Below are 19430 nucleotides of genomic sequence, written 5' to 3' on the forward strand. Positions count from 1 at the left end.
TGGTGGAAAATGGAGGAATTGGAAAGTAAGAGAGAAAATGTAGGGTCACAAATCCTAAGAATCACAAATTATAGACTAATAAGGAAAATAGAAGATTTTAGTGAATTTGTCATTTTAAAAAATGTGGAAGATGTTAGAGAATAGGAGAGAGTATAATCCGAATGTCTTAAATTGAATTAATTTGATTTGAACTTTATTAAACTCTAAAAGACGACGAACTACTAGATAACTAGACCGGTAATTTACCCAATTCATTATAATTTGAAGTGACCCTAATAATCGAAATGATTAATTTTAAGTGTCGTACCTGATCTACAGTCACCAGTCAGTATGCCACGCATTTTTTCGAGTTAAATCATTATTATTTACGTATTTAACTACCAAAATTCGATGCCCTGATCGAACTTACACGTATTAGAAATGACTCGACAACAACACTTATGATAAAACTTGAAGGACCTGATGGGATAACACGGCCCAAAATGCCATGGCCCAACCCAATTAACCGATTTTAAATTATGGTTAAAACTGGTTTGGATGCAAGGGAGACTAGGGAGTACTTACATGTTAAGGTAAGTCGCTATTAATCGTCACTTTTTATAATGAGACAATCTCATCAGTTTACAAATCGACACAAACTCCTTGAACCGCATAGGCACCAAAATGGCACAATGTAGAATGACACATCAGTCGGAAAAGAAGCGTTGCAGCTCGCAACCTAACAATGGCCACCAATATAACACAATGTAAGACACTCAAAGCAGAATTCCGAATGCCCCATAATCCCATATGCATCACTGTGTACAAGGCGTGGGAAGTCGTCTGACAATAGATCTTAAGAAACGATCTCGTACTATTTTAGGCGAGACTAATCTACTTAACCAACAAATCCTACCAAGTAGTAGTAACTAAAAATGACCAAAAAAAAAACTTAAAACTCTAGGTTTACGTCTTTTAGTCTACCTGCAACGCTGCAATTAGGAGAGTCAGTTTACGTCTTTTAGTCTTTAGAACTCTTGGTTTGTTTTCCTTCATCAGCAAAACGAAGCATTACTTCGCTGTCCAGTTCCATATAAAGAATCGGCATGTCATAAGTCCTACTGAGTTTACTGCAAGGGGAAGAAATGAAAACGAAATGAGGCAATCATCGTTTCTCATAGTCAACCTCTAAAGCGATAGAAAGAAAACCGTGTTATTAACTTGAGAAGCTTACTTGTTCCTCATGAATCCATGATCATCAAGTGTCCGAAACCTGTAGACGATCCTACCCACTATGTCCGACATCGAAATTGGGCCATATGTACGACTATCCTTGCTCTCCTGCAAAGATTATGGTAGCCGGGAGAAAATAGGTCAGTTCTTACCAGTTTCCGCAGCACAAAGCTAATAGGCTAATATTATACACTCATAATGTACGAATTAATACCCTTTAGTAGTAGATGAACTGGTGCGGCGTTGTAATCTAGCCAGGGTTTAAAATAGCGGTATCGGTCGCGATCGCGGTAACGGAGTCGCGGAATCGTCCTCGACTCGGCCGTCGTGCTCTGAATCGCGGTGATATTTATTTTACAAGCTTTTGTAGATATTTCATCATCTATTGACTATTTCATATAAAGTTAAGATTAATTCTATTTAGGATAATTAATTTGACCAATGCTATACAATTTCTAAGAGCTTTTCATTAAAAATACTTGGTCGGTACAAGTTATAACTCGTTCATATCGGGCTCATCGCGGGCTGTAACGGGCCGAGTTGGCCGATACACGTTATAAATCGGTCGTCTCGGCCGATACTTTCTTGTTTTCAATTTGCCCGATACATCTCGGGATATCTCGTATCGAAGGCCTTCGATACCGATACATCTCGGGCGATACGATACGTCTCGGCCGAGATTTAAAACCATGAATCTAGCTTAACAATTAGTCTTAGCATATTTTCAATACACAAACAAATTATTGGCCGAAAAAAAGAGAGCACTAAAGCCAAAAACAGAGAAGAACATTCATCCTGTTTTGATAGTGGAGACTTCATAGGTATTCAACATTATTCATCAAGGAGAAGGTAACACATAGTGGAGACTTCACAGGTATTCTACATTATTCATCAAGGAGAAGGTAACACATTCATTAAGACATCGTTAATCGTATCTGCAGGATCATTCTGTAATTCATTCTTCCTTAATTCTTTATAATCTACCCTCTAATTACACAATTAGCGGCTTCCTATAGTTTTCTATCAATAGATGTCATTATGCACAACAATGGGGGTCAGCAACACCTTCAACAACAACAACAACAACAACAACATCAGAGCCTTAATCCCAAAATGATTTGGGGTCGGCTGACATGAATCATCCTTTCGAACCGTCCATGGGTGAACGCACGCCTCAAAATGCGAATAAAAAAAGGGAAGATGAAAAACAAAAAGGAAGAACGAAAATGTAATGGAAAGTCAAGGTAAACTTAGGGGTTTTAAAATCGAATTCCGTCTTTCTTTTAGAAAAACTTAAAATTTAAATCGAGAGAAAAGATTAAAACGATTTTTAAAAACCGAAATAGAGTTAAGGATCCGGAATAAACCAGGTAAAATCTATAAGAAAGTGGTTGGTAAAAAAATGTAATAAAAGAGAGTCGAATAAATAATTATAGTCTCTAGATAGAATCGTAAAATCATACTCAGTACTACTTCCTAAGCACGGAATGTTAAATAAAAAAGGATCAATTGCGAGTCACTACTTTTTAAAAGGGGCGAATTATGAACTACTTCCTTTTTTTTTTCTTGCAAAATCACCAGTTTAAAATTTTTGTTTTGAGGGCACTACCCAAATTGGGGTCTCCAGCCAAAAAAGTCAAATTTCCAGCAGTTGACTTATATTTGCACGTGTAAAGTTTCAACGGGTTTGTAGTTTTGCAAAGCACTAGCATAATACACTCACTATTCTGTCCTCCATCCACAGCTCAAACCACCCACGAGTCCACAACCAACCTACCACCATTGTAGACACCTACCTACCACCGCCGTTCTCACGCACAATCCTAGAACATAAATGGTGAGAATGACGACGGCACACTTCCTCGCACCACGGTGATGACAATGCATTTCTACCAATACTTCTCACCCTCCCCTCCTCTGATCCAACCAAGCAACCCCTTCTCCAATCCACATTTAAGTTTAGTTGGATAACAAAGGTTGACGATGGGAGGTGGTACTCGTGTTGTTGGTGGTAGTTTTCTGCTTTTTGTGGCGTTTTCTATTGGATTGGTGGTGGTTAGGGCTAGGTTTCAGTGATAGTGGTGGTACTTGGTAGTCATGGTTGGGGATGGGATGGTTGTCGGGTAATGGGTGAGACTGTGAGAGGGATAAAGTTCTCATGTGTCAATATAGGTAAACTGTCGAAAAGTTGGTTTTTTTGGCTGGAGAATTCACTTTGAGTAGTGCCCCAAAAAAGATACTTGTATTACTAAAAGGGATGAACTTGCAAGAAAAAGAAGTTAAGGGAGTTGTTCACAATTCCTCCATTTTAAACGTGAGCGTCTCACAAATGATACGAATAAAAACATAGTGACATAACAGAAATTCAAGGGATATCATAAACATAGGGAGATGCGATTTTACCTTTGGGCTAAGACTTTTCTTGTCGGCAAGGACCCAGCCTTGACCCTCTTCTATAACAAAAGGCTCGTCATCTTCATTAGTGGATACCATTTCATGTCCCTCAACAGCAGCCAGCCTCCTTATTATGTAATTTTTTGAATTAGAAGGGTCTTGCAAAACAACTACGTCACCAACATTAATCTGCGGAAGATGTTCCTTTACCAAAGGATGGGAACTGCAAGTTGAATGCATGCAATAAATAGCTCCAATCAGTGATTCTCAATATGAAACTTTTCGACAAAAATATCTACATTTTCTTCTCTTCTGTCTCCAAGACATAGCAAAAATTCAATAACAAAGGGATGGAAAAAAACAAATACGGCCGTTGACCTGAAGAACAGATTCAGAAACCACACCAGCAAATGCATAATACCAAACATTAGACTATTCTATGAACGTTTCACTTTTCTTTAGTAATTCCATGTAAATTCACATTGTGGACACAATTTCACTATCTTTTAAGTTTATTAACCCGGTAACAGTTACCCGCATCCAAAGCAAGCCCTTAGGTTGACATCATTTCGTCATACAAACATCACAATTCACAAGTAGAGAATAGATAAAAATAGGTCATAAAAATATCGAGCTTAAGATTTATGATGAATCAGAAGGACTGAAGGAGGTTATTGACAACAGCCTCTCGGATATGCCAAAGTAGGCTGCACGACTCCGACCCACAAACTTTTCTCTGCCTAGACCATGACTAAGAGGGACACGCACCTTGAATTGACGGTAGGGAATCTCCGGATAACAAGGGTATCTTCAGGAGTAATAGTCGGCGCCATTTCTAAATCTTTGCTGCGATATAAATAAAGCATTTCTTTTGTAAACATATTGTTATATACAGTACTCCAGACATCTTTAGAGGCTATTTGACCCGCTTGGTGTTTCTGCATCATGAAGAAACAAAGGCAACACAATGCAAATCAGTGCAAATATGAGCAATATTGAAGCTCGATCAGAAATGTTTTATTAGGAAGCTTTCAACACAAGGAACTCCTAACTGCATTGCATAGGCAACAAGAACAGGACCCGTAACAACAACAATTAGTGTAACAAAAGCGTATTAGGAAGCTTTGAACACAAGAACAGGAACAGGAACAACTTGCGTAACAGAAGCTACATAGGACGTAATTACACAGGTAACAGGACCGTCCACATGATAACAACCGCAAGATTGCATCTTTAAACCAATGTTTTCACTCAGAATGATAGAGCTACAATACTAAAAGCCTAATCCGATCTTTAGATTTATTAGGAAGCTTTGAACACATGAATTCCCAACTGCATTGCGTGGGAAACAAGACTCGGGTACAGGAACAGGAACAAGAACAAGAACAGTTAGTGTATTCACAAGGTACATAGGAAGCAATAACACCGGTAACAGGACTGTCCACATGATCACAACCACAAGGTTACACATTTAAAGCAGTTTTTCGAGTTAAAGAGCTACAAGATTACGAGCCTAATGCTATGTCCGGGTTGAGGTGAAACTGCACTGACAATAGCTAAAAGCCTAAAATCATTCATTACCTTTGTTTAGGCAATTTTCGCCTCATTTAAGGTACGTCACAAATTCTCAAGAGAGACCGTCTCACACAATACTTTGTGTAAAACCGCTTCATCTACCTATTAACTACTCCTAGTGACTAGTAACTACCTATCAATACATTTATTTCATACATACATTATAATGTGTCAACTACATTTCTTTCTCTATTCAAAGATTGTTCCTTTCTTACTCAATTTCCCCCATTTTTCGAAACACAGCAATAACACACTACACTACAATCAAAATCATCAATTCATTCACAATTTCACAATTCAATTAAAAATTCTAGGGTTTTGTAAAACCTAGAAATCATCACTCCAATCAAATACACCAAACTTAACACAAACAACAAGCAAATTATCAAAATAACATCATAAATTAAAAACCCATCAACAAAACCCTTAAAATAATAAAAATAATCTAAAAAAATAGAAACCTGTAAGGTAAGAAGAGATGCAAAGGAAACTCTTTGAGAAAAATATTGGCAGAATATCTTAATTTTCAAAAAAGTTCGCATATTTGAATTATATTGCACAAAACCCAGAAATTATTAGCGATTTTTATTTGTTTTTGTTGATTGAAAGGGGGGAAAATTGGGAGTCGGGAAATGGTTTTTGTTGCAATCATGTTAGTTTTACCTCCATTTTTGGTTGAGAATTCAAAGAAGAATCAAAGGACTAAGGGAGTGTCTCAGGGACTCATTGGGTGGTTTGGTAGTTGAATTGGGTTGCTCAAATTTTTTTTTTTGGATGACGAAGGGTTGAATCCCTCCGGGCCCATGCATTCTCGCACCACCACATGGACCATGTAAGTCACCCCTTTAGGGGCTGCAGTGGCCAAGTGATCATCGCCCCAGCTGGTAGTCAAACCCGGGACCTCTCAACTCCTGCACTTCTACAAGCTTCAAGGTTTAACCCGGCTACCACTGGACTAACACCACTTGGTTGAGTTCTCAATTTTACTAGTTGGTCTTATTTAGGACGGTTTGTATTGTAAATTACGAAGTACTAACTAGGTATCGATTTTTTTTTATCAAATAAGGACCTTAACACAACCCGTGTTTTTGACTCGTGACAGTCTAGACTTGACAAATAAAGTGGAAGCGATGTTTCTACCTTTTGAAGCGGATTGGGTTCTGAAAATTTGCTTAAACGAAAATTCGAGGGCAGATGAGCGGTGTTGGGATAAAGAAAAGGGTTGAGTATACACGGTGAGGGCGGGGTATTGGTTGTTGGCCGAAGGTGACAGCAGTGTGGGTGAATAGTCTGACTTCTCTTTGAAAAGTTGGCTTTAGAAGTCAATTTGGAGTGTCCCAGTTTTACCTCGTATTAAAGTCTTTATGTGGCAACCGTGTAACAATGCTTTACCAACTAATGCTAATACTGCAACTCGGATTGGGAATTTTAATAATTCTTGTCCTCGTTGTCATATCAATGTGGAGACTTGTCTCCACGTTGTTAGAGAATGTGGTTGGGGGGAAGGAATATGGGAGGAAGTGGGTATAGTGGTGGTTGGAAACGAAGGGGGTGTTCAGGTGAGGGAGTGGTTGGAAAGTTTGTTAAGAGTATTGGGAGTATGAGAGAGGGAGGTGTTTATGACGACTTGTTGGGTAATTTGGAAAAAGCGGAATAAGTTGTTGTTTGATGATGTCCGGTGGACAGAAGAGAGTGCAACGAGGAGGTCAAGGACCTTGTATGGGAAGTGGAAGCTTTACAGCCAGAAGGGATGTGGGAGTTGGAAGGACGTTGGAGAGAACATGGAGTGGTGGAAGGCGGATTAGGTCGAGTGGTGGGCTATGGAAAATAAATGTTGACGCGGGAGTTATGGAGAATAATAATGTAGGTGTTGGACTCGGTGTTGTGTGTCGTGATGCATAGAGATGGGAGGATCGCATGGGCGGTGTCGATTCAGGAGGATGGTAGTTTGGAGGTGGCTATGGCGGAAGCGGAAGGCTATCTATCTTGGATTAAAGGAAGCAAAGAGGACGGGGATGCGAATTGAAACACTATTGTGGAAAGCGATTGTCTTTGTGTGGTTTTAAAATATATCTTATCGAGCTTATGTGTAATTTTTTTGAGGTTTCTTATAGTTATTTTTTTTATGTTTAAGTGAGTGAGTTCAGAAATTTTATGGTATAGCTCGACTTCTTTAAAACAAAACTCGAAAACTTTATTATATAACTCGGGTTTTAAAACATACAACTGGGTACAACTGGTTGTAGGATCTATTAACTGAAATAAAAGAGCCGGGTAAAATAGTCATTTTTATCCATAAATGAGAAAAACCAGCCCGTTAATAAGCACCGCCCAAATATTATACTCCCTCTTATTCACTATATTCTTCCCCTTTCTTTTTTGCATAAGAAATAAGAAAGTGGTTTTGGACCACACAAAACACATTACCCCACATATAATTTAATTTGGACCACACAAATCGACTCAAAAAATGAAATAAGGAAGAAAACTCGAATAATCCGAATATGGAAATAAGGAAGAAAATGGTGAATAGGAGGGAGTACTAATCTTTTGATCATGCAATGATATATTCATGCAACAACTTTTACAACTAAAAAACAATGATTTACCTAACCCTCAAAACTAAATTAAACACACATCCATGTCCATGTGTATATCAAAACACAAGAGCTTGGCAACCATGCAAAGAGGCATATAACTCCTTACATGCTCACCATTAACGTGTCAATCTTCATCTCCATGCATATATTCTCCATCTTCTTATTTATTCACCTTCTTACGTACAATAATTTCAATTAATCTAACCCTAATTTAATTAAAATAAATAAAAATGGCATCAAATAATATTACATTACTCACTTTATCTCTATGCCTTGTTGTATTGTATTCTCCTTTCTCCTTAGCTCAATTAACTGAGCAACATTCAAAGCTTAGAGGCCAACAATGGCAACATGAGTGCAACATTGAGCAGTTAAGCGCGGCCGAGCCGACTAGACGGCTTAGGGCTGAGGCTGGGGTGGTTGAGGTTTGGGAACCTAATGAGGAACAATTTCGATGTACCGGTGTTGCGGCTGTACGACATGTTATTGAGCCTAAGGGACTTCTTTTGCCTTCTTTTACTAATGCTCCTTATGTTACTTATGTTGTTCAAGGCAAGTTAACTTTTCCTTACTACGTACAAGTCTGTTAAGAGACTGTCTCTTATTTAACCGGAAATATTCTCATTATTTATTATCTATTGTCTCCTATAAGAAATAAGAATTACTCGTAATTAGTGTAGTTAGTCGTCGCAAAACTAGGGGCCAACCCCCTACGCAGTATATGATACTCTCTCCATCCCAAAATAATCTTCCTAGTTTGACTTTTTTATGGTCAAGTTTTTAAATTTTGACTTTTCAAAGTCAAATGAAAAGATTATTTGAAAGGTATGGACTAAAAAATTGAATATTTTGGTGAAATTTTCGAGTTTTTTTTTCTAGTTCCTTTTATTACCCTTATACTGTATAATTTTGTCTCCTAACTGCAAATCCGTTTCAGAGACTAAATATAGTCTTTATGAGTAATATCTTAGAAAAATTCTAAGGTCCACCGAGTGTATAAGAAAGGGAAGTGCTAGGGCGACATCGGGTGTTACCGAGTTCGGTAACACCCTAATAAAAAAAATAAAAAAATAAAAAATTAGTTTTCATTTTTGCGCCAATATTATAGGGATAAAACCGTAATTTACAATCTCTTATATTAAAAAAAATAAAAATATACTAATTAAAACTAAACTATACCTGGCCTAATCATACATTCATACATTTATCTTCATCATATCATAACAAACATTTGTTTAAATTTATCAAATCATTCATACTTCATCTTCATCAAATCATAACAAACACTTATTTATCTTCATCAAATCATACATTCATATGTCTTACCAATTTAACAAAAAAAAATAAAAGAGAGAGATTCAATTATCACATGACGATTAGCCTCGGATAATTTTCTCCAAATTTATCTCATAATACACAAACTCATGACACTAAGGTGATTAGGTGCTAATTTCATTAATTTGGAATCATTCAAATATAAATATGCTTTTGGTTGAAGATTAAACAAAAGTTTGGTGATGTACCAAATTTGCTCCACCAAAAACGCAGTATCTTTCAATATCAATTTTTTTTTAATTTGTTATTATCAATTGTTGTTACAATTAATAATTAATGTTGATTTCCTAGATTACCCTTTAAAATTAACTACTTTGAAATTCGAAATTCGGTGGAGGGAAAGCAAAATATGCAGGTAATTTACAATTTTACCCCGGGTGTCGCTCAATTTGAGTAACACCCGGTGTCGCCATCTCATTTTCCTATAAGAATATCCTAGATGCCTAAACTTTTATTTTAATTAATTTTTATTTATGGTGAATTTAGTCAATTTTACGATGACATGGTACATCTGATATACCCAACAATTTCTCAATATCTTAATGTGATTGAAGTGTGTAATGGTTCTATGTAGGGAGGGGAGTACAAGGAGTAATAGTGCCAGGGTGCCCTGAAACATTCGAGTCAGGCCAAGTCGGGTCAAGACGACAAGAGGATCAACAAGATCAACACCAACGAGTTTTCCGTGTTCGGGACGGTGATGTTATTGGATCTCCGGCGGGTATGGTCCAATGGACTTACAATGATGGAGATACTCCTCTTGTTAGTGTCACATTGCTTGACCTTAGCAATCCTCACAACCAGCTTGACCTCAATTTTAGGGTAATCCCCAAATATCACTTGCCTTATTATTGTTTGTTTTTCTTTCATTTTTCTTTATCTAAAATAGATCGAATAAATGAATTGGTCTTTTCCTTCAAAATAAAATAAAATAGATCGAATAAATAACAATTAATCGGGACAGAAGGGGTAATACTAAGTAGATCATAGTATAATACCTTAATAACAATCTCTCATATGTGTCCAATCAAATATTTAGCGAATTTCAACTAGCTTAGTTAAAGTCATGAGCGGTAATATTCATGACCTGTGTTCAAACTCTTTCAACATCAAAATCGTCATTGTGTCTCCCTTTATGTATAAAAAAAAATCAAATATTTAGGTAATCCTCATATTATTGTCCTTGACCGACTCAACCAACAGTTTAAGCTTCTGATTGATATGACTTTCTCAAATTAAAACATCTACTAATTATACATGTTCATGGATTCAGTAAATAGGTTACATTTGTTTTATTTTGTGATGGGGAAATAAAACAAGTGTAAACTATTGACTGAAATAGATGAGTATTATTGCAAGAACTTAATTATTTTATGATTATACATGTTCATGGATTCAGAGCTTTTATCTAGCTGGAAACCCACAAGAAAGCAGAGAAGGAAAACAGAGAGGGCCAAGAGAAATTGCCGGAAAAAACATCTTCAGTGGCTTCGACGACGAACTGCTTTCCGACATCTTCAAAGTAGACGCCGAGACAATTAACAGCTTGAAGGGTGAAAATGATCAAAGGGGAAGCATTATTAGAGTTGAGCATGATCTCGAGTTTTTAACCCCTGAAACCGAGGAAATGGAACTACGAAAAATGAGAAAGATACCTAATTGTTTTGAAGAAACCTTTTGCTCATTAAGGTTTAAGCATAATATTGATGAACCAAGTGATGTTGATGTTTTTACCCGCCTCGGTGGCCGTATTACCACCTTGAATGGTAACAAATTTCCGCTTCTTCAGCATCTCCAGCTTAGTGCTGAACGAGGTGTACTCAACGAGGTATACTTCATCTGGTCCAGTGAATAGTTTACGTTTACTTTATTTTATAAGTGAAAAATAATCTGAACTATTAACAACAAATTAAAATGACGACCTTATTTGAGGGGAAAAAATAAAACAAATGTAAACTATTAACCAAGTGGTGTTAGTCCAGTGGTAGCCGGGTTAAACCTTGAAGCTTGCAGAAGTGCAGGAGTTGAGAGGTCTCGGGTTCGACTACCAGCTGGGGCGATGATCACTTGGCCACTGCAGCCCCCGAAGGGGTGGCTTACATGGTCCATGTGGTGGTGCGGGAATGCATGGGCCCGGGGGGATTCAACCCCCTCGTCATAAAAAAAAAAAAAAAAAAATGAAATGACCGTTTTATTTGAGGTTTTTCTCCGTTCTATAAGATGACTTATGAGTTATGACACGTGTTTTAGGATTAATTTCAGTTGATCAATTCAAGTGAGTCGGTTCATTTAAGGTTGTTTTAGTCCAAAAGAATAGGGTTTAACTTTTAGAATTGTACTAATCGAGTCATATTTGTTTTATACTTCATCTGTTCCGGTGAATAGTTTATGTTTGCTTTATTTTGTGATGGAAAAATAAAACAAATGTAAACTCTTAACGATAAAATGGTCATTACCAGAAAAAAAAAATGACCGCTTTATTTGAGGTTTTTCTCCATACTATAAGATGACTAATGACACGTGTTTTAGGATTGATTTCAGGTAGTTTTAGTCCAAAAGAATCGAGCATGGTTTTGAGAATTGTACTAATCGAGTCATATTTGCTTGTTTACAGAACGCGATGATGACACCACACTGGAACATAAACGCTCATAGCATAATGTATGTCACGAGGGGAACGGGTCGAATCCAAGTGGCACGAGAAAACGGACGGTTGGTATTCGACGGAAGGGTACAAGAAGGACAACTCTTGGTAATCCCACAAGATTTTGTAGTGGTAAAGAAGGCTGAACAAGACGGGTTAGAGTGGGTGTCATTCAAGACCAATGACAACGCGATGATAAGCCCCTTGGCCGGGAGGATATCGGCCATCCGTGGCATGCCGAGGGATGTGATCATGCTTTCCTATGGGTTGTCAAAGGAGGACGCTATGAGGCTTAAGTATGGAAGGGAAGAGTTAAGCGTCTTCCCTCCTAACATGGATTAGTTAGTCTCGGACGGCCGTTTGTTTGTCTTTTTAGTTTAATTTGGTTAGAATTCGAATGTTAAGGTAGATTAATAAGGCGGAAATAAGTAGGATTATCGAATAAAAAGGAAAGTAATAGGGCGTGACTATGGTTACTCAGCCCGTTACAATCCTTTCGTGTGTACAATGTAAGTCCACAAAGGCGAGAGATAACTTGAAATGTACAATTATGGTATGGTATCGAGTTTAATTTGTTGTGTAAAAGACGACCTTTTATCTAGCATATATACGCCGTATATGATAGTCCCTTGATCATTTTTAACGTAAGAATCCGACTTCTGTATGATCTCCGTTTCAATCATATGAAATAACAAACCTAGCTTAAACATAACATAGGATTTTTTTATAAGTCGATAATTTACAAAAATGCCACCAGTAGTACTGAAATTGAGTACCACCGGAGGTATTATCTCATTTTCGATGTAAAAAAATCCTCTCGATCAATTTGTCAATCACTTGAATTGGCAACGGGAGTGATATTTATCATAAGAATTCAATAAAATAAACAAGCTTCACGCGAGGAGATTCATTCATACAAAATCCTTCTTTCGCCAGACAACCCATACGATAAAATGATAAACAGATCATAATGCTCTTAATTAGTTTATTTTTTTACTAACGAGGAACCCATAGCCCATAGGCTACGGCCGCTACCTTTTAATTAGGTGTGGCGTGTGTGTTGAGTAAAACCCCGATCATATATGATAGTTCGCAAATTATGCATATGAGATCAATCATTCTTTTCTAACAGGATGACAAACACGATGTCTGGAAGCAAGACATTATTATCTCAGATCATAAATAAATAAACAACTCACAAAATCGCTCCTGGAAAGATTCGAATCTGAGACCATTCATATTCTCATCTTATGGTCATTTTTGCATTAAGTAAAAAACAAAGTTAAAAGTTCTAATTTCCGAGAATAATTAAGGTTATAGCTTAGCTAATTAATTAACTCAACCAAGATTAGCTTGTAGTTCAAATTTTTTCATATACAAGATTTTTTTTTTGTGAATATTGAGGTTAAATCAAAACTAGTTATATCAATTTGTGCAATTTGTATGATGAAGAAATTGCCATTTTAGTGATCAAATAGTCCCTTATGAGGCGGTTATACACAACATTGATTTAAAAAAAAAACTAACTCTTAAAAATCGGTTACATAAACCTTGTTTTTCACAATACATTTTCTAAGCTGGTATAAGACGGCTTTACACAAGAATTGTACTTAGCGATGCAGGGAATTCTCTATAATATCCTTAATCCTTACTGTTAAACAATACAATAGCACATAGGCAGCTTAATACGGACTACCAATTATAATTAGTAGCTATGATTAAGTAGTGTGGGACTCTAGTGAGCTTAATCTAACGTACGTAATATTCCAATGGATATTCGTAGGTACGCTTTGTTTTACTCGCCTAATATACCATTCGTTACCTGCATGTCATTATTCGCCATAACATGCGCACCGCGGCAGGTTTTTGCATGTCTATCTATCAAATTGGCATTTTGTTCATCTTTATTTGAACTTACATACAAATGGAACAAAATTGAACTCAACTTAATTGAGATTGAATTACTAATGACGGAGTAGATTACTAATTTCAATTGAATTGGATGATTATATATTATCTAAAGAAGACGATAGGGCAATTGTTATTTTCGAGTATCGGTATCATCCTCTCATGCAAGGTTCATTATAATAATGGACCTGCAAAAAGACATGCATGTGATGAGATCAAATAGAGATGTTACGAGACAGGTCTGCATACTATTGGTGTGCTGTAAAACTTTTATTATAATTTAATGGCAATTAAAAAACCTAAGTAAAATAAGTAGAATTTTATAATCTCACAATTTAAATAGTACTATCATTAATAAATTTGCATAATTCAAATCTAAAACATCCGAACTTACACAATTAATTCCCTCTTAGATTATCACAAGCTCATACAATTATCGGATGATACCAAAACTCGATATCACCCTTCCACATTCATCATATAAACATCATTAAAATAATTAATAAATTCTACATATATGAGACAGTGAGAGAGTAGTACTGATATATACTCGATATTAATCCGATTAGATCAAATATCGATAGCATTACATCATCTTGAATCAATATGACAATATGATACTCCAATCCATATCATGCAATGAATCAAACCCAGAAACCATACCAAATGAACTCCAAAATTCTCCATACATAAATACATACACTTGCATGCATGCATGCAAAATGCGGAAAATATAAAACGCCACATAAACCTGAAACAATTTATTACGTGTTTACTACACCATGACCACCATGCATTAACGTGTCGTAACATTTCTACAATGGACCCCCTATAACACAAATATAAATACCATCGTACGTCTTTCACAATTTCATCAAAATAAAATCAGTCAAATAATAATTAAAAACTTACAAAAATGAAACTTGCATGTCTTCCTCTTGCATTAACACTTCTACTACTTTGCCCTAGTACAATTCTAGGGCAAATTTGGGGTCTCCAAGGTCAACAATCCACATTTGGCCAGTCGACGCAGCAGCGTCGACTTCCACGTGGCCAACAGATTCAGAATGACTGTCAGATTAACCAGTTGACCGCGGCTGAGCCAACTAATCGAATTGAGTCTGAGGCTGGAGTGACGGAGATTTGGGAACCGCGTCAACAACAAGAGTTGAAGTGTGCCGGTGTTACGGTGATTCGTCATCATATAGAGAATAAGGGACTTGCCTTGCCTCATTATGCTAATGCACCTATCATCACCTATGTTGTTAATGGTATACTTATAACTTTTCTTTACTCCTTCCGTCTCAATCATTTATTCATCTTTAATTTAAATAATCTTATTTTAAGGAATTTAAAAAAAGGTAAACAAATGATCAGAACAAATGTTGTATTTGTTTTAACATTATTATTACTTCGTCATTCCAATTATTTTTACATTTAAATTTATTAAAAAAACTTCTTACAATGAATTAAAATATGAGACAACTTTACCTTTTTTTTTAACCATGTAGAGTGTAGGTACAAAATAATCCTACGTACAAGATATTGTAAATTTCTCAATTTATTATGTTAGAGAATATTTTGATCGACAATGTTTATTTACGTAAAATAATGCTTATTATGCATGCATGCATGCAGGTAGGGGATTGATCGGAGTGACAATCCCGGGTTGCCCAGAGACATACGAGTCAGGATCATCTTCTGAACAATCCTTCTCACGTGAGGGAAGAGAAGAATCCATCGACCGACATCAGAAGGTTAGACGCATCCGACAAGGAGAAATCATCGCCTTGCCGGCTGGTGTCTCGAAATGGATCTACAACGATGGACAAGAGCGTCTCACTTTGGTCTCTTTGTATGACACTAACAACTTCCAAAACCAGCTTGATGAAAACTTGAAGGTAAATTAACTACGCTCCTTGAGTATTAATTAACCGCTCTGGCCTGGTGTGAATAGTTAACGTTTGTTTTATTTTGTTGGGGAAAATTGCAAAAATTATGGTTTTTCTAACGTGTGTCCTAAGTGCACACATTAATAACCTAAATGTGGTAAGATTTGCAAGAGATTCTCATTAATTATGGTAAAAATGAGTTTATACTTCAATATTTGATGAGAATCTCTTGCAAATCTTAGAACATTTAGGTTATTAATGTGTGCCCTAAAGGTACACGTTAGAAAAATCCATAAAGTAAATATAAACTATTGACAGAGATACTGACAAGTATGATATTTATGAAATGATCACTAGGGATTCTTCTTAGCCGGAAACCCACAAGGGAGAGGTGGAGGTGGTGAGAGGCGACACGAAACTCGCCGTCATGGCCAAGGAGGCCAAGAAAAGCTAGGCAAGAACATCTTCAGCGGCTTTGATGACGAACTCTTGGCTGAAGCCTTTGGTGTTGATCGAGAACTAATTAACCGTCTCCCGGGCCAGAGGGACAACAGGGGTGCCATTATCCGCGTTGAGAGACACCTTAGGGTTTTGGGCCCAGAGTGGGACGATCGAGAAGAGCAAGTGCAACGCCAACTCCGAGATCAGGAGGGACAACAGGATTGGAGAGAAAGAACTCATCGTGGAGGTCGTGGAGGCCGTCAAGGTCGACAAGAAGAGGAAGAAGAGTGGAGAGAAAGAACTCATAATGAAGGTCGACAAGGACGTGGAGGACAAGGTAGTCGGGAAGAGGAGGAATATGATCAGAGCAGGGAGAGACGACCATATCACCCTGGAGGTCGAGGTAGCCAGGGCCGCGAAGAGGAGTGGAGAGGCGAAGAAGATGAAAGGAGAGAAAGACAACACCATGGACGCGGCCAACGTCAGGGAGAAGAGGAGAGGCAAAGTTGCCCACGTCGAGAAGGCCAACGCGGAAGCAGAGGATGCTCGAATGGTGTCGAGGAGACGCTTTGCAGTCTAAGGCTCACGGAAGACATTGACAACCCGGAAAATGCCGATGTGTTTAACCCACATGGTGGACGCTTAACCTCTGTCAATAGCCATAAACTCCGCATCCTTAACTTCCTCCAACTTAGTGCTGAGAAAGTTAAGCTTTACAAGGTACTCTTACTCGTCTTAGGCATCTGTTTACCTTTTTTTATTCTTTATGAGCAGTATTTTAAACAACGGAGCCAAATAAACGAGACAACAATACATAATCGTTTAGGATATTCTCTCGTTCAGAATATGATTTTTTTTTTTCAAATTGACCCTTAGGTTTTCAGTTTGAAAAAGAATTCACCGACGTCTCAACTCGTAGTAGGGAATTATGGTCGGTCAAAGTTTATTCGTTAAAAAAGCTTTGACCAACCATAACTACCGGCTACGAGTTCAAAAAACGGTGTTTTTTTTTTCAAATTCAAGGCCTTGATGAGATAATTAGTTTGAAAAAAAAATTACCGTTTTCTGAACTCGTAACAGAGAATTAACGTCGGTCAATTTTCTTTTTGTAAAAAACGAGGTACACCTTAGAAAAAGTTCAGGGTACAGGAGAAAATATCACTAATCGTTTTAATAATTTTTCATTTACTAAACATGCATGGCCAATTTAATACTAACACTACTTTTTGGTGATGTAGAATGCCATACTAGCACCACACTGGAGGGTAAACGCCCACACAATATGCTACTTCACAAGAGGAGAAGGCCGAATCCAAGTGGTCGACCACCAAGGCCGTCTAGTCTTCGATGACACGGTCAACGAAGGACAACTCCTAACAATCCCACAAAACTTCGTAGTAGTGAAGCGAGCAGGACGAGAGGGCTTAGAATGGGTTTCCTTCCTCACCAACGACGATGCAATAATAAGTCCTCTAGCCGGTCGCATCTCGGCCATTAGAGGCATGCCCGATGAGGTGGTGATGAACTCTTTCAGCGTATCTAGGGAAGACGCGCATAAGCTCAAGTATAGCAGGTCCGAATTCACCTTGTTTAGCCCGTCCAATGCTACCGAGTCTAGGAGGGGAATGTTTGCCATTATGTAAGTTTCCGGTCACCGGATGTTGGATGTGGTATAACATGACCATGAAGGCATGAATGTAGACTAAGGGAGAACCTTTGTTTTGAGTCAAGTTAGCTTAGAGTAAGGTTTCTAAGAGGGAATAAGTAAGCTAATAATGTGGAATAATAAGCTTTAGTTTATCTTCGTTGTTTTTGGTTGTTTTAGATTGTAAATCTCTTCAATAATAACATCGAAATGTTTTCTTATTATTATCGTCGTTTACGTAGTTGCATGGTTGTCATCGTCGATGCATGGTTGATTTTGTTGCTACTCCGTCAATAAAACGTTTCTAAAAGAAAGTATCAAAGATGAGTAAGCAATGAATAAACACTACAACAATTTCGGGTTATTTAATTGTGATGGGGCATATTCTGCACCGCTGACCAAGTCAACATATTGAGCAAGGTCAAAGATATCCACAGCAAAGTCATATCCAAGACCCCTCGGTCGGCCTGCCATGGGTCCATCGGCCGAGGGTGAAACGGTCTTTCCACCTGCTAGCCACTTGGCCACTACGTGACAAAAGGTGAAAGTCTATAAATACTCCTCAACCTTCATTGAGGAAAGGATCCACAATTTAACCTAAGAATCACTATTCATCTGGTAATATCTTCCTTCTACAATACATACTTAGCCAAGCAACAACTTACCTCTCTAAGTTTACTGACTTGAGCGTCGGAGTGAGTACGCTCGGCCAAAGCCGAGCCCTCAGTTTGTTCATCGTTTCAGGAGACCGCAAGGAGGATTCAAGCAAAGACGTCATTCTACAAAGCCACGGGTGATAACAATACTTGCTCTGGAATTACACCCGGAACAATTGGCGCCGTCTGTGGGGAAGGCACTAGAAGCTAGTCACATTCATTCCCAAACAAAAAAATAAGCACAAAAAAAAACCCACCCCAAAAGCTAAGAAGATGTCGAAACAACAAGAGGTATTCGTAAATGACGAAACCGAGCTACACCAAGATGATACCTTCCACCATTCTGGAGTTGTGCAGCCCTCCACCGGCGGAGTAATCCAACCGGAATTCGGGATGCCAAATATACCGAATCGCCACGCCACCGACCATGTCACCATCATGGGACACGTGGTTGATGCAGCAAAACTGAAGATGCTCCTGGACCTAATTGGGAGTACGCCGGCTCACACTGTCACGCCGACAAGAGCGGCGGAAACCGTCCAGGAGACCAGGGCCCAAAATGTGACTCCGAGAAATTTGAACGGAGCGCTAGGAGAAGCCGACCCTGCCAAGACGCCGGAGGAGCCCAAAGTGGTCGTAGTAGACCTAAGTCCTTCTCGCACTCGTGAGAGGACAGCGTCGCCGCGGCACAAACGAGGCACACCCCGGAGGAGCCAGAGAAGTCCGACTCAGCAGAGTCGGAGAAGAAGCCCGAGTCGGAGAAGGAGTCCTTCCCGCTACGAGGAGAGGAGCCGGACTAGGAATGCGAGGAGTCGATCGCCGCGTGTCATTCGACATGTGGTCAGACAGCCCCTCAGTGCCTATGTCCTTGAAACCGCCGTGCCAACCAAGCTAAAGTTGCCGGCGTTCACGTACAAAGGGGACATCGACCCCACCGACCATGCCGAGACCTTTGAGTCGTACATGTCGGTGTGGGAACAACCCGATGAAGTCTGGTGCCGAGTCTTCCCAACAACCTTGCATGGGATGGCTCAAAGTTGGTACAAGGGGCTGCCCGACGGCTCGGTATACTGTTACGCCGACCTAAGGGACGCCTTTCTAGCCCAGTACTCTTGCAACAAGAGAAGG

General features: G+C 38.5%; 3 protein-coding genes across 4 annotated transcripts; 2 read left to right on the forward strand and 1 right to left on the reverse strand.

The window, feature by feature from the left end:
- Positions 1 to 693: 693 nt before the first annotated feature.
- LOC141606851 (mitochondrial ATP-independent inner membrane protease subunit 2-like) lies at positions 694 to 5945 on the reverse strand. 2 transcript variants are annotated; one of them, XM_074426191.1, is made up of 5 exons: positions 5643 to 5945; positions 4375 to 4544; positions 3616 to 3829; positions 1214 to 1320; positions 694 to 1109 (listed from the first exon to the last, which is right to left on the reverse strand). In XM_074426191.1, the coding sequence occupies exons 1-5, from the start codon at positions 5721 to 5723 to the stop codon at positions 1001 to 1003; spliced, it is 681 nt and encodes a 226-aa protein (XP_074282292.1). In that variant the 5' UTR covers positions 5724 to 5945; the 3' UTR covers positions 694 to 1000. The 2 variants fall into 2 exon arrangements, with proteins under 2 accessions (XP_074282292.1, XP_074282293.1); XM_074426192.1 differs by having other exon boundaries at positions 5845 to 5931.
- A 1869-nt stretch (positions 5946 to 7814) lies between these two features.
- Positions 7815 to 12345, forward strand: LOC141606852 (13S globulin seed storage protein-like). The gene is made up of 4 exons (XM_074426193.1): positions 7815 to 8333; positions 9691 to 9938; positions 10516 to 10944; positions 11731 to 12345. Exons 1-4 carry the CDS (start codon positions 8012 to 8014, stop codon positions 12100 to 12102), a joined length of 1371 nt encoding a protein of 456 aa, XP_074282294.1. The 5' UTR covers positions 7815 to 8011; the 3' UTR covers positions 12103 to 12345.
- Positions 12346 to 14584: 2239 nt separating this feature from the next.
- Positions 14585 to 17644, forward strand: LOC141608860 (11S globulin seed storage protein Jug r 4-like). The gene is made up of 4 exons (XM_074428206.1): positions 14585 to 14939; positions 15307 to 15569; positions 15918 to 16721; positions 17240 to 17644. The coding sequence occupies exons 1-4, from the start codon at positions 14585 to 14587 to the stop codon at positions 17642 to 17644; spliced, it is 1827 nt and encodes a 608-aa protein (XP_074284307.1).
- Positions 17645 to 19430: the final 1786 nt, after the last annotated feature.

This window comes from Silene latifolia, chromosome 10 (assembly GCF_048544455.1).
Source record: "Silene latifolia isolate original U9 population chromosome 10, ASM4854445v1, whole genome shotgun sequence".
Lineage (NCBI taxonomy): Eukaryota > Viridiplantae > Streptophyta > Magnoliopsida > Caryophyllales > Caryophyllaceae > Silene > Silene latifolia.